The 26,215-nt window shown below is 34.9% G+C and overlaps 1 protein-coding gene across 1 annotated transcript in view; it reads left to right on the forward strand.

The window, feature by feature from the left end:
* Positions 1 to 26,215, forward strand: part of LOC129231163 (putative thiamine transporter SLC35F3) — a 68,875-nt gene that overhangs the window by 16,916 nt on the left and 25,744 nt on the right. The window contains exons 2-5 of the mRNA XM_054865411.1: positions 13,686 to 14,124; positions 18,335 to 18,554; positions 20,024 to 20,152; positions 23,517 to 23,706. Coding sequence (XP_054721386.1) covers positions 13,686 to 14,124; positions 18,335 to 18,554; positions 20,024 to 20,152; positions 23,517 to 23,706 — 978 coding nt within the window. The remainder of the gene's footprint in view (positions 1 to 13,685; positions 14,125 to 18,334; positions 18,555 to 20,023; positions 20,153 to 23,516; positions 23,707 to 26,215) is intronic.

Below are 26,215 nucleotides of genomic sequence, written 5' to 3' on the forward strand. Positions count from 1 at the left end.
AACTTCTTGGATAATAAAATACTATATTTTAAATTATATTGTTTTCGAGTATTTTACAACTTCGCAATAATTATTCAACATTTTCATGAAGGTTTCTTTAAATGTTTTACAGCTTGAGGGCTATTTTAATCTAGTTTTTCACTTTTTGTTTAATTGCATTTTTTCTTAAATCATGAATTATTTTACGTTTTATGAGCTAATTTTAATTGTTTGATGATTTTGTCTTGTTTAATACCTAGTTTTGTTTAAAAGTTCATTAAAAAAAAACGAAATAACGCATGTTATCACCAAGCAAAAAAAAAAAAAAAAAAAAAAAAAAACTAAGCCATCAAATATTTTAAATTTGAATGTGTCAGAAGATCTATACAACTGTACTCGACGTCAAATCGCAGATATCCCAAATTTGCCATAGCGAATGCACATGATGCGCGCGGACTAAGCTCATCAAAAGTCTTGCTTAAATTAATTGCAAAATTTTTTTCAGCTAACAAATTACTGCCAAGCACGGATATCCACACACGTATTTCATATATTTTCAATTCATTATGTGTTGTTTGTGAAAAATCTATTAATTTAGAAAATAAGCAAACCAATAAAAAAGTGCTATTTTTCGCTTTCAATTAAAAGGTTATATGTGCCGTATTCATATGCGTACAGTTTCATATTATAATTTGTCACGCAAAATATTCTAATGGTTTAACTCCAGTTTCGCGCTGACATATAAAATTTCTTCCCCCCTTAAATATATCAAAACTGAAAAACAGTGGGAAGGAAATTTCGTATCAGCAAAACTGGGGGGGGGGGAGGACAGCATTCTAACCTCATTCATTAATTTGTTTCTCTGCTTAAGTATAAACAAACAACATGGAATCTGAAAACAGAAAGCCCAATGAGCTAAGTCTGCATGCATGCGCAGTCGCTATGGCAAATTTGTGATATCCGCAATTTAACGTCTAAACTGTTGGATATGTTTTAGTCTTGATTGAATTTCATTTCCTAAGACAACTTTGGAATAACTGTTAGATCTGTTCTAACCTTGCAATTGCAGTCCGAGATAAACAAATTCTATGAGCTGACAGTAGGTACATAAGAATTTGGGGAAAATTAGTGATTTTCAAACTTTAATTACTCTGGCCCATGATATCCCTTGGGGTTGAATTTTTGTATATGTACTCAATGGCCCCCCAAGAATATGTATACAAAAAAATCATTCCCGTAGACACCCGGGGGGGGGGGGGGCTATGATAGAACCCCGGGAAGGTACAATTTGGGGGGTAAAAACGAGGGGGGAAGGGGAGGGGGTCAAATGGCACAAAAGGCACTTCAGTAGGGCACAAGGAATGTGTGTGCGAAATTTCAGCTTGATTCCTTTTTTCGTCTGGGCTGTAGCCCTGTCAAAGAAAGCAAAAACGTTTTTGAACTGCGATTTTCTAACTTAAATTCCTTCTCTCCCTGATGATCCAGGGGATTGTATTTTGGTTTACGTCTTCAGGGGCCACTAGAGATTGAGTATACCAAAAATCAACTCCGGTGGCCTTCATGGGGCTGAGATACAGAGGGGTGAAAAAAACCTAGAAAACCCCAACTTGTTCTGTCGTGTAAACTTGTTCTTGGGTCGCTTTTATTTTCTTTCGTCTTTGGCGGTGGATTTGCTTTTGTTGGCTGCTGACGTTTGGTTTCCTTGGTGGTCGGGACGCTATTTCGATTTATAGCGACTTTCAAGGAATAGGCAGACGTTAATGACAGCAAAAATTCTGTCGATTTTGACGAGGCAGCATTTGGCAACCTTGATATTTGGCAACGCAAATGATGTGGCGGGCATGAAAAATGGAAGATGCACGAGGATTTTGCATTACTGAATAGGTGAGGTATATTTTAAAGATTACTTTCAATTTATGTTTTCCCAAAATAACTGTACAACAGTGTCGTAATTAGCAATGTTACAAGTTTCTTTTAGTTATTTCAACTAATATTCATTTAAAATTTTCAAATTGTTAATGTACTCTAGGGTTTCGCTCAATTTTGCATGTCGTTAACGTGATTTGATGTCAATACAATATGTTACAAAAAATTTAATATTTAACTGTTACGATGAAATGTATAATTAATAGGGTCTGGTGGTGTGAAGTGGTCATAAAATCGTAGGTTTTCAACTTAGGTGAAAAATAAAATACAATAAATTCTTTAAACACTTCAACTTTTTTTTTTTTTTACATTGAATTAATAAAGAACAAGGTGCATTGAACTTTAGGAAAAAAAAAATATTGATTTTAGTAGTTTCATAGCACTTTCTTTTCCTTATGTATTTATGACCAATTTACCCATGGGGTAAGGAGGGGGACATACGTGTCGTGTAAACCTGCCCTACTAACAAAATTTCTTGACAGACTTTGACAAACTTCAACCTTGACAGATCTTGATATTATATGTGACGGCGTCCATATTGACGTGTTTCATACTGCATAAAGGTTGCATAAAGATTAAAAAGCAATATTGCAATAACAACACGTATGCAACATTGCATTTATCTTAAAATACCAATATTGATATTACCTTACAATATCAGCATTGCATACATGTTGACGCCATCAAGATGGTATTGATTTCATGCTGTCGCCATCAAGATGATATTGATTTCATACTGTCGCAGTCAAGGTAGTACACAATAGAACAGGTGGACCTTCGTTGATAGTTGCGCATGCGCACAGTTCATTATAACCAGCGTCCCTTGTATTGCTGGCATGTTATCTTCCTCCATCGACCTTCGCTACAGTCGGTCCAGGAGCTCCACGCTGCACGTGGCGTTGCAATCTTTAGGCTTTGTTGGTTGCTTAGTTATTAGTGTGGAATACAGAGGAGTAGCGTGACCAAACATTTGAGGGGGGGGGGGCGCCAGTGCTCTCACCAAGAAAGGTGTTGCCCCCCCCCCCCAGTTTTTCAAAAATCGAGTCACCAATTTCGTAATTTAAATTTAAAAAAAAATAATAATAAAAACAGAAAGGAAACCTTATCGATCTTAAGAAAATGGAATAGACATAATAAGTGAACAAATAGAATAAAGGTGTTTCAAAAAGGGGTCTTTTTCGGCGAAAATTTGAAAGCAAATTCAACCTTTGAATATTATTTAGGAATATCCAGAGTTCTGCTATATGATTTACCTAACTAAGGGCCGCTGAAACGAATGTTTCCAACATTTTTTTTAACCAAACTTCAGTCAAATAAGAAATGAAATGGTGAATAAACATAATTTCATAGGGGCCACTGACAGAATTACGTTTCTATCTTTTTTTTTTCTTCTGCCTTTTTTTTCATAAAAATATTGGGAAATCGCAGTTAAGTAGAGAAAAATATACGTGTCGCCAAAATACGTTTTAAATAGAGAAAAAGTTGAAACAGAGTAAGCGAGATTTTAAAAATATCATGACTAGTCACACCAGTAGTTCTAAGTGCTTAAATATAAAAAGCCAAAAAAAAAAAAGAACAAGAATTTTACAAAGATATTCATCAGGCACAACATTTAGAACAAAAGAAAGTGAAAAGGTACCGCTGAAAAGAACCACATCAGTTCTAAATCTTTAAAGTATTTTTTGACGGGGGCCGCAAAATTCTAAATCTTTAAAGTATTTTTTGACGGGGGCCGCAAATGCTTGTATTTCAAACAAATAAAAATATACAAGGCTGTAAATTAAAAATTTTATTATGGAAAAAACGAAAGCAGTCAAATAATTTTGGAAAAGAAAAACTGATGGAAAGTTTTTCAGAACATTTTTATCAATAATTAAATCAAATAAAAAAGATAGAGACATTGCCGAAAAAAAAAAGGAGGGAGAGAGGTTCCGAACTCTATCCCTTCTCACGCTATCAAACTTAGATTAGAAGAGCAATTTTAAAACTTTGACTTTGAAAAAAGTCTCCGAGCCCCACGTCTTCTCCAATCGCCATCAAAGATAGTATAGAATTGCGTAAGGACTTCGATTTCAAGAAGCATCTAGGAGTGCAGCCCTACCCCATACTTAAACATCGTCTAAAATTCCATTTTTAGGACTTTGAGTAAATTCCGAAGGTCCACGAACCTTTCCTACCTCTAATATCACCAATGACTGTCTAAAATTTTGCATTTATGGCTTAGATTCTGATAATATTTCAGGGAAGAGTCCCCGAATAAACCCTGATAATATCATTGAACATCTTATATATGATTCCTCTAGCCTGTTTTTCTGTCGCTACACGAGATCTTATTTTTTCTATTATCAAATTCCATGATTTACTCCTCATTTTAAAGCTTATCGTATCTGCTAATGACAAAAAAATGAATATCAGGTCTAAATATTGCCTTTTTTTTTGTGAAAGAAAAATGTTCATTTTTCCCATTTTTATTGCACATTACTTCACAGCCGAGAGCAAAGACACATTGGATCGATCGGATAAAGCAGCGTGCTAATAAGGGAAAGGGCTGCTTGGGTTCAAATGTGTGTCGAAATTCGAAAAATATCGTTTTAATGGGATTTTTTTCTTCAGCAGAATTCTTATCCAAGTTTCCATTGATATGCAAAATTATACTCATAGCAGAATTCTAAGCAGCAATTCTGTTGTTGTTAAAATCAGGAAACAAAATATTGATTTAAACACTGTCAACCGCAGTTTTACTTTTAAAATATTTTAACAAAGTAGAAGCGTAAATTTCAATTTAGTTTGCTGCTTTACTACTCGTTGGTTTAGTCTATAGCATCTCGTGGTTGCAGAAAATTCTTCCTTGGAGTGCAAATGCTTCACGTAGGTCAGCTAGTCATCTAAAATTGCGTTTCTGGAATTTCAATATCGGAAAATTGGCGAAGACAGGTCTCGAACCTCTCCTCACACTAACATTACCAAAGATGGTCTAAAACCACGTTTTAACAACTAACTTCGAATATTTCATGGGGGAGCGTCCTCCCTTCTCCCCTAGCGCCAACATTATTCAAAATAGCCTTACATTTCGTTTAAGGTCTTGAATTTCGATTATTCACAGGGTTAAAGCTTCCGAAAACTCCCCCTAGCATTATTTAAAGTCGTATAAAATTGTTTCTGGATCACCAATTTCGAAAAATCGTCGATCCTCATGACGATATCAAACATTGTCAAAAAATGCATATTTTAGGTTATTTATTTTCGAAAAATTTCTGGGAGTGGGCCCCTGATTCTTTTCTCCCCTAAACACCTTTTAAAACCGTCTAAAACTTCTTAAACTACAATTTTTAAAATTTTCGGGGGAGAACTCCCAAAGCCCCTACTTTTTAACATAGTTAGAGAAAAAGTATAACAATTATGTTTGTCAAGTTTCAATCTAGAAAAATGGCCGGGGAAACGCTCCCAGTCCCCTTTTCCATCCTAACATTAGCAAAGATCGTCTAAATGCATTTCTAAGGCCATACAAATTAGAAAAAATAGATACTCTTCTTGATTTTTGTGCTAATTTCTTTATATAGTTCTGGGGACAAAGGTTAAGTGTCCAGCAAGTTGGGGGGGGGGGCACGTTCCTCCTGTTCCCCCCCCCGACACTACGTCTCTGGTGGAATAGTATTGTTTTAGGAATAACATATGAATGACTGATAACTGCATTTGTTTATTAATATAATACTACACAAGCCATATAAAGCCATAAATGGAGTAACATAACAATACTGAGGCAGCCTTAATCCAAGATGATTTTTCTTGCATGTCAACCTTTATGCAATACGGAGGCAAGATATTTTGCTTACTGGGTGGGTAAACACGTTCCTATACGAATAGATACATGGATACATCAGATACATGCATGCACGTGTCTACTCAAGTATAGATATGTATACACGAGTGTATAAGCATGTATACGTGATTACCTGCAGTAGTGTATACGTGTCTACACGAGTGTATAAGCATGTATACGTGATTACCTACAGTAGTGTATACGTGTCTACAGGAGTATATACGTGTCACGTATATATGTAGGTATAAACGCGTATAAACGAACATCATTTGCGTGTTACACTTGTATCTCGAACATATACGTGTATAGTAGACGTATATACGTACATATAAGTGCGCATACATACATATACGAGTATACACAAGTTAATTCGTGGATACATCCATTGCGTGTTTGTACGTGTCTACTCACGGTTATATATATATATATATATATATATATATATATATATATATATATATATATATATATATATATATATATATATATATATATAGATATATATATAATATATAATATATATAATATATAATATATATAATATATAATATATATATATATATATATAATATAATATATAATATATATATATGCAAAAAAGTTCAAAATCTGATGAAGAGTTAAGATACTGAAAGTTTGAAGCTAAAATAAAAATGAGTCAAAAAATACAAAATTTAACTTTTTATACGGGCCCCAGGTCCCCTAACATATATTCAGGGAAATAATCTCCATTGAAAAGTAATTCCAACACAAAAGGTTTTACATTAGTACGATCAATATTCACTGAGATATGAAACGCGGCGTTTAATGACGTACACCACTTTACATTCGCCGTCAAATGAAAAATATAAATACGTACCTTGTTTTTTTACTGTGACAAACTCTCATTGTTCTGAAAAGGCGATAAGTTCCAATCCCATCTTCTGTATAGTCCCTTAAAACTTTAAACTGGAATATCTCTTTGAGTTTTGGTGGCACAAATGTCAAGTTTTTTGTGTCAGTAATTTCAGCGAAAATAGGACCCTATATAACGGGGAGAGGCCAGGTACATTATCCATCATCAGGACCACAAATTGCCATTTTTGCTCGATTAAAAGATTTTTGTCATGTTATAAGCCAAGAAAACAATGAATAAATATATAAACACACTCCTGATTATGTTTTAATAGAAAATGAAAAGCAGTGGTTATAGAATAAACAAAATCATGTTGTACAGTTCCTTAGACAACAACTAAAGAAGGAAATCCAACTTCGTCGTGAGTATTTAGAGTTTTTAAAGCTATCACTGATTGCTCTTAGTGAGGTTGATCACATTCTTTGTAGTACATTTAGTTCACCTGGTGCTTTTCACCGGGCAAGACGGATGGCAAAAGACATTTACTGCTTGAAGATTTTGTCCTTTCGCAAGGAATTCAAGCTAGCATCATATGAGATCCAAGCATTAAAAATAATATGTCTGCTCATGGCAACAAATCCATGTAAAAATTTTGCTCAATGCCCCCAGTAGCTGCAATGAGCCACATAATGACTTACATCTTCTACAAATACCAGAACTATAAAAAAACTAATAGTGAAGTGTCTCTTATAGCACTTAAAAATTTAAAGGACACCTTTTGGTATCTAATTGTAGATTTAGTTGGATTAAGTTTTTTCTCAGATTTCGCGCCTCCAAAGAAAAAAGCTGCCATGATTAAAGCTTTACAGCAAACAAGATCTGGAAAGGATTTTAGATATTAATTTCTTTTGGAGTAAACCACTGTTAGATTTTGTTACAAAACTGACTCGGAATCTATTTACTGTAATGAAATTTTATACTAATTTCACACCCGAGTAAAAAAAAAAAAGGATTATACCAAAGTTGAGAAAGTAGTGTCGGCATTGAAGATAGTAAATGATTGTGCTGAGTGAGCAGTTAAATTATCAAGAGATTTTAATTTGAAACTTACCAGCGTCAACTCGTTTTTCAAATGGCTGAAATCAAACTGAAAATTGGTGGACTTTCCGTTAAACATTTTTTTAAAGTAATTCCAGCAAAAAAAGATTTAAAATTTTAATTATTGCGCATTATTAAAAGAAAAGTAAAATAGAAAGTGTTTTTGTGTTGTGTAAGTTTTATAAAACTTAGAGAAAAAATATCTCTCAATAAATTAGGTTTTAAAAACTTTTAAGCGTGTTGAGCGGTCACTTATAACACTCTTCAAATGGTTTAAAATTTCCAAGACAGTTATTTGTATAAAATGTCACAATTATCCATGGTATGCGAGTTGAAATTCCAAAATTTTGTCCCCCATACAACTTTGGGACAGTCATATATATATATATATATATATATATATATATATATATATATATATATTTCATCAATAAAATTTCAACGAAAATAGGACCTTATATTACAGGGAGAGGCCAGGTTGCCAGGTATATATACGTCTGGAGAAAATTTTATACAAGATGCGGTGAACAGCTTTCAAAATACCTACATTTCTTCTTCGATCAATTTTCAATTTTAATTTTATTGGCTGCTTTGAATTAACCTTTATATAAAGATTTTAAGATTAACTGCAATTATTGAGCGTTATAAACAAGAAACCATATGCTTATTTTGTTTCATACTTTTCAGTGATAACCTAACGATATAGTCTTTAGATTTAAAAAATAGATATATTTTATCGGATTTTTTGGATTCGCGCTTTCGCGCCTTTACTTATTTGAATTTACCGAGCACCCTCAGCAGCTTTTTCCCTACTTACGGTCCCCGACTTGCTCAAGGAATACATCCCTCTTACGATGTTATAACTGATATCGAAGTAAAGAATATATCATTATTTTTATTTGAGAGTGATTACTTCGACAATGTTAGTCAACAAAATCGTTTGCTAACAGTTGATATTAGTCAAAGAAAGTTTAAAAAACAAGCAAATTAGAAGGTGGCGTTAGGTAGCACTAAAAGAAATTTCGATAAACAATCAAGTCAGCTGGTTTCCAATAACTTATTTTCTAATTATAGACCTTAATCGAACCAATTGGTAGTCAGTTTCTTTAAAAAATGCTAGTAGAGTACAGTGAAAATTAAAAGAAAAAAAAAGAAGCCCGGAGTCGGAGTCGGCATGTTTTATAACGACTCTGACTCCTCTGCCACAAAAGTAGTCCGACTCCGACTATACAGTCGTGCCTCGAACAGCGTTGTATCTTCGAAGACTCCATGGCTATATGCAGATTTTCATATACTCTTCCATCTATCCTTTCGGAGACGGAAGAGCTTTTTGAAGCAACTGAAAAACTCCATTCAAGACGAATTCTAGATATCCACTAATGGAGCTTTATAAGCTTGTGGCTGCATAACTGACTGGTAGTCAGAGGTGAAGCAAGGCGTGGATGACAGCCCGTCCAAGGCATTGCTCCTGCAGGGGCCTTTGATTTAAGTCATAAAAGAGCAAAAGGGGAAAAAATCTGAATGTATTGAAAATAATATACCTAAAACATGCAATAAATGCGATCCATTTCTGTGCAAAAAGCTTTCAAAGGCAAGTATTTCAAAGGCAGGGTAGGGAGTCGGGAGTCAAAGGTTTAAACTTCAAGAGTAGGAGTCGGTCATTCTCCCTCAAAATTCACAACTCTGCCAGTACTTGCGGAGTCGGAGTCAGGCTGATTTGGGGGGTAAAGGAGTCGCAGTTGAAGGCTCTGAAGTTCTTGTAGTCGGATTCGGTCATTTTTCCTCCGGCTCCGCAGCCCTGATTTACGTTAGACGTTTGCTTGTCCGTATGTCATGAAATAATCTTACTCTTCAATTATGCTAACAATTCATTATTTAAAATTTCTTCGAAGAAACAATGTTTATATTTTTCTTTCACAGTTGTACTCAGTTTTCTGTAATCCGCAAAAATGTTTCTGTAGCATTTAAGTCTAGACGCTCATGTGTGTGATGCCATAAATCCTTCGGGTGTGGTTTGCAGATTAAGGTCATTGTTAAAGAAGACGGGCGTGGGAATCCAGCTCGAGAAATTAATCAATACAGGGATGACAAAACGCAAATGATTCACATTGCTCCGCACTTGGAAATTACTTTTAGCCGGTTGAGCATTTTTCGAGGCCAAGGTGCGTACTAAAAAGGTTAAACAACTAATGCAAAAATACCGGAGATATGCAATAAGTAACAGTAAAAAGTGTTTTAGTATTTACACGAAGATAATCTCCCGTGTCAACATTAATCTTTAATTACGTTTTTTAACACACAACTATAAACACATTTTTCTATATTTGCAGAGGTAATTTATCTTGTTGCGGAATTAATCTTTAGTTAAAATATTTAATGAATTACTGCATGTTTAAGTAGCACTTTAAATGAAGATAATAAGTAGTGATGTTCTTAAATAGTTGCTTTCAAGTACACTGTTTAAAAAAATCCTGAAATTTTACGGTAAAAGTTACTGGCATCCATGTTGCCAGTAACTTTTACCCAAAAATCCTATTTCACGGTAAAATTTTACAGTAGAATAAACGAGAGTTGAAAAATGCAACATGCGAGCAGCATGTTCGATCTCGGGACCCTCGTATTGGTAGGCGACTTCGCTGACCACCATACCAGTTGGGACGCATCGAGTAAGGGAATATACGGTCTTTTCTGCTTCGCACTGTAAGTCATGTGGTGCATCAATTGGCGCTGCAATCGTTTACTTTTTTCTGTAAAATGTACTGTAAATGTTTTTCTGTACAGTAAACACTCAATTTTACAGTAATGTTAACCATAAAAGATTCCTGAATTTTCAAAAGTGTATTTATAATTACATTATGAAGAAATTCGTTCAAAAAATAATTGTATTAATTTTTAAAAAGCATATAGCAATGAAACAGTTGAACTCATTGTTGAATGAACAACATTGAACCTCAACAGTTGACACTAACAAGACACAAGCTATTATACAGCTTGAGGATTTTGTATTTTCCAGGGAGGAGGTTTTATTTCATTTGAAAAAGATTAAAGCAACTAAAGCTCCGGGACCAGATAATATTTATCCAAAAATTTTAGTTGAATGTGCAGAGGAATTAGTGGATGTTATTTTGAATATTTTCAATGCTTCTTATAACTCGGGGACGGTGCCAGAGGACTGGAAGCTGGCTAACATAACGCCACTCTTCAAGAAGGGGTCTAAAGGTATTGCTGGGAATTATAGACCTGTAAGTTTGACTTCGGTGATTTGTAAGATTTTCGAAACTTTGATCAAAATTAAGATCATGATGTTCTTAGAGACTAATAGTCTGTTGACTAGTTTGCAGTATGGTTTCAGGAAAGGTAAATCCTGTACTACTAATTTATTGCATTTCTACGACAAGGTTACTTCAGCTTTAGATAACAAAAAATGTGTGGATGTTGTTTATATTGATTTTCAAAAAGCTTTTGACAAGGTACCGCATGTTGCTCTTCTCAGCAAGTTAGCTGACATTGGAATAGGAGGAAAAACTTTACTTTGGGTTAGAAATTGGCTTACTGGTAGGAAGCAAAGAGTAGTTGTGAGAGGAAATCATTCTAATTGGAGTGATGTTTTAAGTGGGGTTCCTCAGGGATCAGTTTTAGGGCCTCTTTTGTTTATTATATTTATGAATGACATCAATGAAAATATTTCTGGAAGCATGAATTGTTTTGCTGACGATGTAAAAGTTATGGGGATTGTCGAAAATGAAGAACAAGTAAAACAGCTGCAAGAGGATTTAGATCATATTACTAAGTGGGCAGATAAATGGGGTATGGCAGTTAATGTAGGGAAATGTCAAGTGCTACACTTAGGTCATGGAAATAAGCGTATGAGATATCGTTTACAGGGTTCAGTCATAAATCAGGCAGAAAATGTTATGGATCTGGGTGTCTTTATAAATCAGGACTTCAAGTTTAGTCAACAGTGCAGTATTGCTAGTAACAAAGCCAACAAAATGCTTGGGTTCATCAATAGATCTATTTCAAACAAATCTAAGAAAGTTCTTCTGCCTTTATATAGGAGTTTAGTAAGACCTCATTTGGAGTATGCTGTTCAGTTTTGGTCGCCTTATCTGAAGAAAGATATTTTTGTATTGGAAAGGGTTCAAAGAAGGGTAACTAAATTAGTAAGGGGACTCTCAGATTTAGATTATGATACCAGACTTAATAGGCTTAACATGTATAGCCTGGAGCAAAGGAGAGTCACAGGGGACATGATTCAGTTATTTAAATTTGTCAAAATGAAAGATGTAAATGGATTAAATTTTTGCGGGGAAAGCAGAACAAGGGGTCATTGTTTTAAGCTATTTAAATCTCAGGCTAACTTGGAAATCAGGAAAAACTACTACTTTAGCAGGGTTGTGGGCACTTGGAATAGCTTACCGGAAGAGGCGGTAATGAGCAAGGGAGTGGATAGCTTTAAGAGGGCCATTGATCTTCATTGGGGACTAATTAATTGACTAGGACCAGCCTAGCTGGGCCCAGTGCCTGTTGCTGGTCGTCACATTTGTATTTGTATTTGTAAATGCAAAAAAAAAAAAAAAAAAAAAAAAAAACGAAATGCCCCACCTCCTTTCAGTTTGGTGAGAAACAGCTGCAAAAAAAATTATTTTCTTCTTTAAGTTACAAAAATTTGGAACTGTTTTCACCTCTGTTTATTTTCTGGAGACTGCGCTTCCATATGTCTCCATAAACACAGGTTCTCAGAAGATGGCAATTGAAGGTAGGGTAGACTGACCGGGAAATATGAATGAGTAGGACATTCCTCCCCCCCCCCCCCACTCAGTGATTTCTCTCTCTTTTCTTTGATGAATTGGCAAGCAGTTACTTCCTTGAATACAATTCCAAAAAAATGTACGAAGAGAAAATATTGAGTTTGTCCACTAGCTGGGGGTGTTCATTCGTTGAATCGGAGCACTTTTTTTTTTTTTTTTTCAATTAAACTTCCCAAAAACCGGGAAGCTGAATCATAAAACTTTCTCCTAGTTTTTTTTAAAGATTCGCATATGAGTAAAATTGCTTATAATTTAGGTCATGTATCAAATACTAGTTTTTGATGATAACATTAATAGGTAAAATACATTTCTGGAAATGAAATAGTGCTGAAATGTTCACTCACTACCATAACCGATTGAATTGTTGTCAATCCTTTGAAACGTAATGGCTTCATTTGAGTCCATCTAGCCTTCTATTGATTATATTTTTTTCGCCAACTGATACAATGGCTTCAACTGAATCCTCTTGCTCTCAGTTCAAAAAATTAAAATAAATAAATAAATAAAAAGTTCTTTTATGTTCTGTGCTTCAAAAGCCTCGATCACAAGGCACTATTATCACCCGCATGTCTCCACTCAAGTTCGAAAAAAAAAAAAACCTAAACAGTTGCAAATTTCCCCGTTCAAGCGTGAAAACGGTGATGTCGCGGAAAGCTGTTTTACCTAAAGCTCTCGATGGCAGCTTATGTAGAAACTTGAGTCCCTAGCTGCTACTAAAGTCCCTAGGGACTCTAGTAGCAACATGAGGAATCGTCCGCCAACTTGAGGCTAAACGCTATTTTTTTTAATCTTTGTCTGTTATGATGAAGTAGGGAATTTTGGTTCTTGATTGTGGTTTCGTATTAACTCCTCCTTAATAAATACTTCTAGGTTCTTGAAGATTCATCATAGCAGATATAGAAAGAAAGCCGTCATTTAGCCTCCAAGATTCAGGACGATTTTTCATGTAGCTGCTTAAGCTACGATCAGGGACTTTAGCTTTACCCTAGCTTGCAAACTCATTTAAAATAGAAAATTTCAAAAACAGATCCGTATACTACCGGTAAACAAAACGGAACGCGGGTTATAAGCAAGATTCTAGAAAAGCCATGTGTACGCGGCTAAAGAGTTAGTTAAATTGGGTTGAGTGATGTCCAGATTTTTGATACATTGTAACTAGCATTTCACTTTACAAAACTGGTGAATGGCCTTATATTGACAGTAAAAATCTTTCTAGGTGATATTCCAATCGAGCATCTCAATCAAAGCACGAATAGGTCGAGCAGGCACTGCTGCTCAGGCCGAGCCAAACGAACAGCCCTGGGCTTCTTCCTCACCGTGGTCATGTGTGGCACATGGATCGGCATCACCCACCTGTTGAAATGGGCATACGTCATTCATCTGAAGCCATCTGCAAGCTGCAACTGCACTTCTGAGGGTGGCCGAAGCTCTTACTCGACACCTTCGACCTCCGTTCTCAGCATTGTCGAGAATAGGTCCACCGATAAAGATGTCAGCATGCTTCCAGCGGAGAAAAGCCAGAACCTGGAACCTTTCAAAGCTCCCTTTTTCACCACCTGGTTCTTTACGGCTTGCAACTGCCTCTTCTTTCCTGTTTATTTATGCTCTAGGATCTGCTCTAAGAGGAAAAGAACTACTGCAACTAAATCTTTTCTGTACGTGAAAATAATTTTGATTTCAAATTTTTGTAGATATTACAAGAATACACTAGCGAAGCATGAAATACCTTCTGGAGGGTTTTTTTTTTTTTTTTTTTTTTTTAAGAAAAATACCTTCTGAAGAGGATTTTTTGATCAAAAATTCCTTCTGAAGGGATTTTTTTTAAATCAAAATCGCCCTTTCATATGCATAAACTACTTTATTATAATTTGCATTAATGTTTTAACCAATGGCTCTGAGGGTCACCCCCCCCCCCCTCTTTGCTGCGCCACTGCAAGAATACCGTAAACCGGAACAACCTTGCCAAGTGGGACATCTTTGTCGGTTTTTGAAAATGATGATATTTGGTGCTCTCCAACTTTCCCAAACCAGCTAATAGATGTGCAATGAAATTGCAACCGAATGTATTACAACCCAAATTCAAAATAATAGAATATCAGAACTGTTTGAACAAAACTTGTTTCTGAGTCAGGAAAAATGAACGCATGGAAATCAAAAAGACTAAAACTAGTTATTCATGAATGGATAAATCAATTTAAACAACTTTTCAGATAATGTTTTAACAATTTATGGATCATTAACACATTGGAAAAATAGATAGATTTTTTATATGGGTCAAAAAATTAGAATAATCTATTCATTTAATGAGAATTTTAAAAAGTAGCGAAAATATTTGCATACTTGTTACCCTATAGTTTGTCACAAGTATGGAGCTTGTCGCCCGGATAATTTTAAGCTCTTTTAAAGCCCTTTTATTGCTCAAAATGGGTCGTCAAGGTGATAAATAGGAAAAAAAAACGAAGTTACATATTGCATCATTTCTTAAAGTCAGAAAAAAAAATATCCAACTCAATTCAAATGAACGTTTTACAATCTATGGTATGTAATATTTTAAAGAAACATAGAAGGACTCACCAACTAAAAAGTAACCGACATAAACGAGGAAGAAAAATTGTAACACCTGGCAGACATGATCCCAAATAAAAAAAATTGTCCAAAATAATCGTTGAAAAATGCTTTTTACGTCCATAAGTGTTGGACAGAATGTATAGTTATCTTATCCACGCTAACTGCACTTGGACGGTTGCATAAACTGCAGTTGCAATTGCGAATCTACGAAGTAAGACCAAAGATAAACATGAAGCAGAAACGTGCACGTCTCTCCTGGAGCAAAGAGAAGCTCAAACAGGAGCAACAAGGTTGGAAAAGTATTATATTCAGTGATAAATATTTTTTTGAAATATCTGTGAACAAAAACAGGTGTTCAGGTTTGACGTTTAAAAAGAAAAGCGGAGGAGAAATCTCGTGTAAGACGTTCTCTCCACTTTGACACATCTTTCTTAATTTGTGGGTGCATGAGGGCTGCTGGAATTGGGAAATTATATATATTTTAAAATAAATCAATGGCGTGACTTCCGCTGTTTAACAATAGTACTGCAAGATACTTCATCTGAGGCACAGCAGTTACACATTTAGTGACACATTTAATCTTTCAGCAAGATTCTACTCCGTGTCGCATCTCTCAATCAACATATAGATTTTAAACAAAAAGAGGAATTTCGGTATTAAACTGATCAAGCAACTCTACCAATCGCAATACGATCAAGAATTTGTGGTACCGTCAAATCTAAATAAAGTGGTTCAAGACCTGGTGCCCGCCAAAAAAATTGAGCTCGTTGCCGCATTTAAGAGGGCATGGAAACAGTGTCCAGAAACGCGTTTAGTGTAAACAGGTGGTAGAATCATTGAGAGAAAGAATTAAAGCATTGAATCCAACAAAAAATGCCGCATTCTAGTATTGATAGTTTCTTTTGAAAGTGTTTTCCCTCCTTTAATTTGAATATTATAATTTTTTGACTTAATGTAAATCTTCATCACTATAAACTTTTGGATTATTGTGTCTGAGATTATTTTTAATTCAGTATATTTGAAATGAAATGCACATTTTAAGGTCTAAAAAGGGTGGCACGTTCATTTAAATACCTATTTTGCCCTTATATTTGGTTAGAATAAACTTTTTTCTAAAAAAGTGGGAAGTTCCTATTATTTTGAATTTGGGTTGTAGCTGATCTTGGAGCTCAGTAGAGCGCCAAACATCATCGTTTTAAAAAACCTGTGAAGACGTCCCTCTTGACAATGTATCCCCGTTGACGTGTTGGTGGTACGTATTTTTATTTGGATTGTTAAAGCTATGTCGCAGAACGGCAAAACACAGAATTCTCTAATAATAGTGTTCATTCAGGATTTTATGTCTTTTCCAGTACGTCCTCAACACGTTATATGTGTACTATAGTCTGGTTCTGATAAAAATACGCCTGACTTTAAACTAGCTCAGTTGTGCTTCTGTTAAAAGATGATATATTTTAATATTAACTCAACTCTAATAACCGTTATTAGTAACTCACAAACGGCCTTTCCTCACCCTTTCTTCAACAAATAGAATCCTCTTATCCTAGGCACGTCGGAAGGCAACTTATCAGACCGAGACTGTATTATGGGTGAAAGAAATAGCAGCACCCTATGCCAATCCGTAACACAGCGTCAAGTAATGGAATGATTTTTGCTAAGTCCGTCCTATATTCCCAGTATAAAAAGCATCAGGGACAGCATGAAATAAGTTGCCCACTTTAGAGTGCTCTAGAATCCGTTCTAATGGTCCGAATGCGATGAAATTTGAACTACAGATATTTCAAGTGACACGCTTTGCATTTATTAAACAAAGCAATTAGTCCGAAACACTACCAATGGGTGGCGCCCTAGAATCCATTCTATTGGTCCGAATGAGATGAAATTTGAACTGCAGATTTTTCAAATGATACGCTTTGCATTTATTAAACAAAGCAATTAGTCCAAAACACTACCAATGGGTGGCGTTGTACACAGAAAAACATTCAATGCATTATAACTAATAAACATTCGAAAAAAAGGAACATAAAAATTGCTAAATGTTGTCAGCATCCCGTTCAACAATGTTCTTAAGCCGGAAAACTATATTCTCTACTACTGACGGGAGTGAGTCTGTTAAAAATCTCAGCTCGATGTCCATGAGTCACAGCCTTTACTTTTTCTCTTGCAAGGTGTAATCACTCCAACTTTTTGCTGGAGATGAAATTACTGCACTTGAGGCATTGGAGAACCTTTCGACAGCAGGAGGAAATCGGTGATAAACTGATGCTGAAAGCATTTGTTTATTCATGGAGAATAATTTTCCCGTCATTTCCATTATCTTTTTCCGCCTCATTGAGGAAACATAATGTCCTAATGTTCCATTATTATTTTCCTCCATGAATCCTCAGATATTAAGGTTTGGGACTCTGCTGGAAGAGATTTCGGGCCATTTTTCTAACGCCACACAATATTTAATTTAACCATTCTACAAGAATCATCCTCTTCTTTTCTTTGTAGGACGCATTGCAGGTTCAGGATGAAAAGAGTGTTGAAACTATCGTTTAATATTTGAGGACGACATTAGTCCTTGTGTCCGTGAAAAAATGTAAAACTTCTGTTAATCGTTCATGGGACGTTTATTCATGATCGTATCCTGCTTTCAATTGAAGATGTTGAGTGTCACAAAAGGTTAAAATAAATGTATTCATTCAGTATTATAAGATAATCAGACGATCACGCTTTTCCTTTTTAAATTACATGTCATGTCTCTTCTCTTGCTTTTCTCACTTCTAAATCAGGAAAGAGCAGCAAAAGCAAGCTCATCACTGCCTGAGCTCGGCATATTATCGAGCTCGGACAATTTATTTCCGAAAAAATTGTTTATGGATGCTGGTCAAGTTCTTACTTTCGTACCATCTTTATAAAGCAACGAATGTTTTAATGCAATGCCAACTAATCTTCTTCTAAGCAAAAATAACATTACTAATTTTGACCCGACATTCGCTGAAAAATCCCTGGTTTGTTACATGTAGATAGAAGGGTTTCATCTGCGCATATTCATAGCCATAAGTTATCTGGTTATGATAAGTTGATTCCCGACCAGCTGAAGCTTAAACGATTTCATTTGTTAAAAAGGGGTGAGGAAAACAACTCCTTTTTTTTCAAACTGTGACTTACATCGCCGATAAGGATTTTCCGCGCTGTGCCATTTTTAAGTTTCTTCTCTTTCACTCCAAGCAAAAATAAGGTCGTCCAAGAACAAACATCTTTTTGCCAGAGCCAGGCTATCTCTCATTTTTTGTTAATGCTTTCTTGCAGTGCTTCGATGCGTCTCTTTCAAGAGAAAGGTCTTTCAGCTTTGCATTTCTTCATACGGTCTCTGTTTTTCTGCATATTATGGGTTGCAACCAACTACATGCTGATCAACGCCTTGGGGAAACTTGACACGACAGCGGTCATGGCTCTGCAAGCCTCGAGCGCTTCTTTCGTTTATTTGTTATCCTGGGTTATACTACACGAACAATTTGTTGGCATTAGGGTAAGTAAAATCAATCTTGTTACTAAAAATGCGTATGTTGAAATGTTTTTGAAACTTAAATGATGTAACCAGTTCGGTTCAACTTTAGGTATATTCATGGCAAATGATGAATTTTTCCTATAAAAGTCGCAATTTTATTTACAAATACAGTGAACGCCGGTTAATTGAATCACTTGTTGAGTCAACCGCTTTAATGAATCAAATCGTCAAAAACGGAACAAAAGTTAAAATTAAAAATAAAATGTGTATTTACAAATGATATTTATCTGCAAATTCAAAAAATCTTTGTTGTATATACATTTCCAACGTCAGGAGATCTTTCTGCTAAAGTTTATTTGAAACAAATCCACCTGCTAGGTGAAGATTCATATAAATTTTTCGAAATTGAACAATGAATGTTAACGATTTTTTAATTGTTTAAATTTGAACGAAAAGTAGTTAATAAATCAAAAAATTGAAATATAAAAATGAGGAGTGCTAGCTTGTAAAAATAAAAACAGTTTGGTTCGAATGGGGGGGGGGGACTCTTCTCTCAAAATTTAATAGGATTGGAAGGGTAACATGAACCTTCAAGTGTTCCACTTTTCAGTGTAATTGAGACAATTAACTAATTTTTAATCTTTTAGCAATGGGACATTGAACTTTCTTCATATTATTTTTAAAACCTTTACAAAAAGTAAGCTAAAAGCATGTTTTCGCATTATTAAATTAAAAAAAAAATCTTCTTATTCCTGAGAAGAGTAGCTACCCCAGTTACTCTCCCAGTAAAACCGCTACTGGCTACGTTTAAATCTCTCTGCTCGTACAGGAAGGTCACTATTTCATCAAACTATTCCACTCAAAAGGTTGAACAAAGAAACCAAAAGATTTGAACTAAGGTCTGCTCTTAATGTTCCTTCATAACGGTCTTACGCTTTAGTTGAATTTGGCTCAGAAACAGCTTAGATGATCTCCAGATTAATGGAATTGGTAACGTGTCCCTTAAATGCACCACTTTAAGAGTCTTGAAGGGCACTTTAAGCGTGAGTTTTGTTTTAAATGTAAAAATGTTTTTCGCCGGTTTTGGACAGTCCGTTCTATCATGAGACATTGTTAAGAAAAAAACATTGCAAGGAAGGTGGTTCATTACATGTAGAAGAAATATCAACAAATGTGAACACAGATTACCTAGTAGTTCAATTAATTATTCGGAATCTTTCTTTCGCAAGGAAAACTTAACTATTTTACGTGCCCTTTTACTGCAGCAATAGCTTTAAGTGATGTATTCTGATCCAACAACTTATTTGACAAAGTCAGACCTGAATTTTTTAAAATCAACCACAAAGCTTTGAAATAAAATTTAGTAAATGAATGTTCATTGACAAACTTAAAAGCTCGTTTATGTTGAAATTCGTTGAAGAAGATGATTAATTTGAATTAATTGCACCTTTTTTTTACACAATATTTACTTCAATATTTTCGTGTGACAGATCGTGGCAGTGATTTTATGTAATACTGGCATCGCACTCCTTGCTTACATGGATGGCGTTTCCAAAACCTCAACTTTAGGAGGTGTAGTTTTAGCATCTGCAGCCGCTGCAGGACTTGCCGTTCACAAAGTAAGTTAAAAAAAATAATTAAAAAACCCTCATAATTTAATATTTTCTACCTTTTTCATTCACTTAATTTTAAGTTTTTTTTCCATATGCATGTCTTGTAATAGAACATATAATTAAATCATTTATGAAGAATTTTCATAGCCTTCCAAACGATAACGAAGGTTTATTTTTTGCCCGTTTTCATCGAAAACCAGATGAAATGTTCCCATTTATTATCTGAAAGATTACTAATTTAAATGTTTTATCAGAATATTAACAACATGAAGAGTAAATATTCACAAAATGAAAAGAAAATAAATATTGATTTTGTTTTTACTCAATCTCATTAATATCGATACGAAGAGCAATATTATTTACTTCCACAAAGTATATACTACTATCTCTTAATACTGTTATTTATGAAGAATTACATTCCCTTCTCTAACGATAGAGAAGATTTAGTTTTGGCTCGTTGTTTTTTTTTTTTTTCCGAAAGTAGATCAGTCGTTTCCATTTTTTATCTGAAAAGATTTTACTAATTTGGGTGCATTATCATTGCACGAAAAAATCCCACCAAAAACTATTAAAATTTTATCATACACTCCTGCTTGTTAAAATTTCAAAACCATGAAGGAAGCATCATAGTTGAATGAAAGGTAATACACAGCTGAGTGGTAATGGTACAAGTAAATGATTACATTTTCAAATCAAACAAACAATAAAAAGAGATAGAAATTACGCACCAGGTGTCTGTCATCGCGAGCTGACGTCACATTTCGGAATCCACTCCCGGATTTTCGAGCTGTCCGACCCTCGTCCATCCACTGCTTCTAAACACGCATGATTGTGCTGCTGTTACGCTGCACACGAGCGGCTACTGCACGATAAGACAATCCAGCTTCACGAGGGCCGACGACTCTGCCCCGTTCAAACTCCGAAATTTGCTCAAATTTCGCTTCTTTCGTCAAAGAATCATAGTAAAGATTCAGTTAACGTTTACTTCTAGCATATTAAAACCGATAATCATACACGCCTCGCTACAGCCGTCTATTTATATTCGATTCGATCCGTCGTTCAGAGGGCACTGTTTAGCATAGGCATGCGCTACCGGTCTGCAATTCTAATCATTTGCATATCATGCCCCACTTTACATTTCCTGCAATTTTCAGCTCACTCGCGTTAGTCCTTCGTGGTGTTGCAATTTTCACAAACAGGAGTATACGTCTAACTGTCACTCATTATAAATAAAACACGTGCGTAAAGCGAAACCAACAAAAATTAAATAACAGTTATATGTTACGCAGGGTACTGAATAAAAACATCATCCTTAATTTTCTTCAACTATTTTACAAATATATGTGATGATTCTGTATCTGAGAGCCAGAAGGACGTAAGTCACACTATGGTAATTTTACAGGAGAGAGGAAAAGCTTTTTTCTGACGTATGCAGAAGATGGGACGCGCGTTCTTTTAGCCCTGGTAAAAAATTGAAAAGGATTTTTTTTTTTTTAGATTTACGTGCACATGGCTCGATGCGGAATAGGCTTTTACATACAATGCAACGGAAAATCGGAATTTTTGACTTACGTCAGTCAGGCTCTGGGGTACAGAATTAAGGTGTATAAAAGATACTCAATCAAAAAGCTCAAGATTAATGGTCGCCACTCGCCACGTGGCGACTAGATAAAAACGTGACCACTAAAAATGTTAGTATCATTCGTCACCCGGTTGGCATTGTCCCGAATCCTGCCTATGTTGGGGACGTTAATTAATGCTATTAATTAGTTATATCAGCTTTCATGTTAACAAGTATTTTTTATGTTTAGTAGCAATTTAAATGCTAATTTGCTATTTCGTTACTTTTTTGGTTCACAAAAAAAGTGGCAACTAGAAAAAAAGCATTGGCGACTAATAAATTTGCTTCTTCTCGCCGCTGACGACCAAAAAAATTTCCTAATCTTGATCTTTACTAAATCAGTATCATATATCAACCTGCATCATTTCTGAAGTTGCCACTGTCGTTAGTCATTCGGTTGAAAGAAAATAGTCTGGTGACTGAATAATTTTCTCGGTAATGTTCTTTCCCCTCTCATCGTCTTTGTTTTTACTAAAAATATACATTGATTCTGGCACGGCAGTTTATCTTCTAATGTCTTTCTTGCGTGTGTATAAAGTTGCCACCAATAGCAGAATGAATTTTTGCTATTTTTGCTTGGATATTAGCTGGGGTTGATTTAGGTCACCTTTATTTGCCAGCATCAATTGCTAAAATGTAAATTAGGCTTAAGATTTCATAAGAATCGATAAATAAATAAATAAAAATGAGTATCTTCTACGGAAATAAATTTACTGCTTATTCACAAGTTCATCGGCTTTTACTCATATCACCACTCAGCTGGGTGATATGAGAAAATATTACAGGGGCTCGTCGGTTTCGCGTTTGGTTTCTCTGTAGGTTTTGCATTTTACATTGAAATACATGATGAAAAATACTATATTTTATTCTGTACAAGAACTAGATATCTCCAAGCAATATTTCATAAGATATTGAAGGATTGGGGATGCAGCAGGCATAGATTCAGGAGAAACACATTACTTATTTTGTTATATAATTCTGAAACTAAACTGTTTTCTATAAAAAGGCTAGCAGAGTTTTCGTATTTGAACCAAATGTTATTTGAATGTTTAATAAAAAATCCAAAATTTATTTGGATTATTATATGTTTTGGAGCAAGAACGGACCGCTCCAACACGTAACAACTAATTATATACTCATAAAGTAACGTTACATTTTAATAAATTGTCATTGTATTTATTTTCACAGAGACAAATTCCAAAATAATATGAAATGAAAAGACGAAATCTTTAAAAATGAATTTTTTTAAACGATTATTCTTGATTCCTGAAAGTTTATACTATTTGTTTTAGACCGAGGTCTTTAATTTTACTTCACATTCAATAAAATCACACTGTATTTTTTTTTTTTTTTTTGAGCAATCACGATTGCTTATTGTTCTCATTCGACTGTTTTGGCGTGCTATCGTTTTATTTTCCCACCAGCACCCTCTGCCAGCACCACCGTCGACCGGCTCCTCACGATGCTGCTCCCATAGCGAAAACCGTCTCCAGGTTGCGTCCATATCCTATACACACACGCACATACAAACTCACACACCTACACACACACACCTGCACACACACATACTCATACACATACGCGCGTACACAACATGCACACACATGCTTACATACACACTCACACACGCACGCACCCACACACATGCGCTACACAAACACACACGCGCATACATACACACACACGCTCGTGATTGCGAAAAACAGAATTTGAATTCAAGATGCCAAAAATTCAAATTTTTTTTTTTAGGTATTATTCAAGAAACTCATTGGAAGTGTGACAATGGGTCAACTATCTCTATTTCTCACGTTAGTGGGACTGCTCAATGTTTTACTGTTGTGGCCCATTGGTCTCATTTTATACCTTGTAGAAACAGAAGTGATTGTGTGGACACAGATCCCATACGTACAAGTTGCTGGTTCAGCTGTTCTCTTTATTGGTAAGCAACATTTATATTTTTCTTTTAATGAGGTAACACTTTACAGCGGAAGAAAATTTTGTAATATCACCCTCAATAGATTATGAAATAAATTTAACTTCTTTCCACATCTAGTCTTTTTCCTGACCTCCAGTTCCATCTGCTCTAGTTCAGAGAGTATAGAGTTTAACTCTTTTAAAACATTTTATTCATTCTATTGTTTGACTTTGATTGTGTGTATGTGTGTTTTTAATGTTTTAGCGTTGTTTAATACGATTTCCTTCCCAAAATTCTAAATCAAATTCATTTTTCCAGAACAAAAATCAACTAAATACCTAAATAAAATAAACAATGATTTTAATTACTACACAATAATCTATTTTAATTCCTAACACACGAATTTTGAATTTTTAATCACCTTTACAAGTTGGTGCCTCCTATGAACAAACTACTACCTAAACTAATGAACTACCCAACGAATCCTGAATTAAACACTAATTTAACTAAACTCGAAATTAGTCTTTAAAACCAAACCTTGTCAGTTAGGTTAAGTAGTAGTTTATAGGAGGTACAAACTTCAAAAGGTGATTAAAAATTAATAAATCGTTTATAACTAGTTAGGTATTAAAAGTTTATCGTATAGTAATTAAAATTATTGTTTATTTTATAATTGGTGTTTAGTCGATTTGTGTGCTTAAATTGTAAAATAAATTTGATTTACAGATTTGGGTAGGAAATTTTATGTAAATGTGACCAATTTTGTTTCTTTTTAGTTCCTGGGTGTTTTTCACAGACTTTTTTTTTTTTTTTAATTTAAAATTTGTATATATTATTAATTATATATTTTTTTACTTCGACACCATATTTCACTTCTTTTTAAATTTATTGAGTAAACTTTATAGAGACTAAGCAATGTCATCTCGAGGGGGGGGGGAGGCAACTGTGGTTTCGAGGATTTCATACGTTTAATTGATTATATGATAAAAAACGTATTCTATTAGGGATTGAATATCTTTAATTTTAATTATTGCAGCTTAATTTTAAGCTTCAAGGGAGGGGTTCAGACCCGGGGACCACCCCCTTCCTAAATCACTGGCCACTGATGAGTCGCGAATAAGCAGTTTGAAAATATCTTCATGTAAGCAGGAAGGATCCTCCCGGACTTTTGGCCCTCACAAAGGCACTCGCCTTCTGCAGTGCCGGATCTAGGAAGTTTCCAAGGTGGGGCAAAGCCTTCAAAATACCACCCCTCCCCCCCACACACATTCATCTTGCTTTAAATTTTTCTATCAAGTTGTATTTTAGTATTTTTAATAAACTGTAAAGTACGCAAGGGTTTGATTAAAAATTCACTTTCTACTAAGCATGTCGGTATGATATTTTTTTTTTGTTAAAACGGAGATATACCGTAACACAAATTGCAATTAAAAATCCTCTCCCCCTTTTTTTCCCCGCAAACGAGTTCAGTATTCAGATACGGGTGCTTTATTAAAAATCTTATTTTTGCCACTTAGTCCAGAATCTGACAGCAAAGACACGTGATGGAAAATTTGAGTAGGGATATTTTTTTTTCAAAACTGTTCAATTGGTGTCCTAGAAAGTATTTTAAACTTGGTTGGACATCTTCCACCTGGGTACATTTTCCTGCTATGACGTCATCAAAGATGGCGACCGGTAGCTCTCAAATGCTCAACACTTCTGTAGAAAGTTTGAGCAGGGAGAATGTTTTAACAGAAAAGTTTAATAGGTGTCCTGGAAAGTATTTTGAGCTTTGGGTGGACATTTCCTGGTACATTTTCTAGACTGACGCCATCAAAGATGGCGGCAGTCCGCCCTCGTAAATGCTCGTATCTATATTAGTACTTAACCGATTTGCTGCAAAATGAGGTCAGTATGTTGCAATTAGTGTTTTTAAGGTGGATTGCGATGCGTTTTAACTACTGCTAAATTAATATTTATTTATTTATTGTACACTAGGGTGGTCACAAAAAATCGATTTTCGAATTTCTTCCGCGGCAACTCCCTAAAGTGTGCCAGTGGACTAGAAAACATGATTTGCAAAGTTTCAGCTCAATCCGATAATATTAACACGTGCCACAAAGAGACTAAAGTTACGAAAAACAGTGATTTTTAGCAAAAAATCGTAGTTTTTCTTCTTTAAAACAAAAACGTTTCATCCTAGAAACTTCGTTCTGGTATCATTTTATAGGAAATTTTATTCTCGTAATGAGTTATCTTATCCATTTTTTTTAACAAAATTTATAGAATGGTACTGGGAATTTTTCAGGTCAGGTCTGTGGAAGATACCATCAATAAGGAATTTTCATGCAAAGATCGAAAAGTATTACAATATTCAATTACATTTATTTGCTCTTTGTTGATTTTAATTTATCCATTAAAAAGGCTTCATTTGGAGGTACTTTAAAAATTAAATGCAACAAATTGTTGATTTAAAATAAAATAACTAAGCAGTTCAGAAGAGAAAGCAGAGTTAAAAAATTACAAAAAGAAAAGAAAAAATCATTATGTT

The sequence above is a fragment of the Uloborus diversus genome, chromosome 10 (assembly GCF_026930045.1).
Source record: "Uloborus diversus isolate 005 chromosome 10, Udiv.v.3.1, whole genome shotgun sequence".
Classification (NCBI taxonomy): Eukaryota; Metazoa; Arthropoda; class Arachnida; order Araneae; family Uloboridae; genus Uloborus; species Uloborus diversus.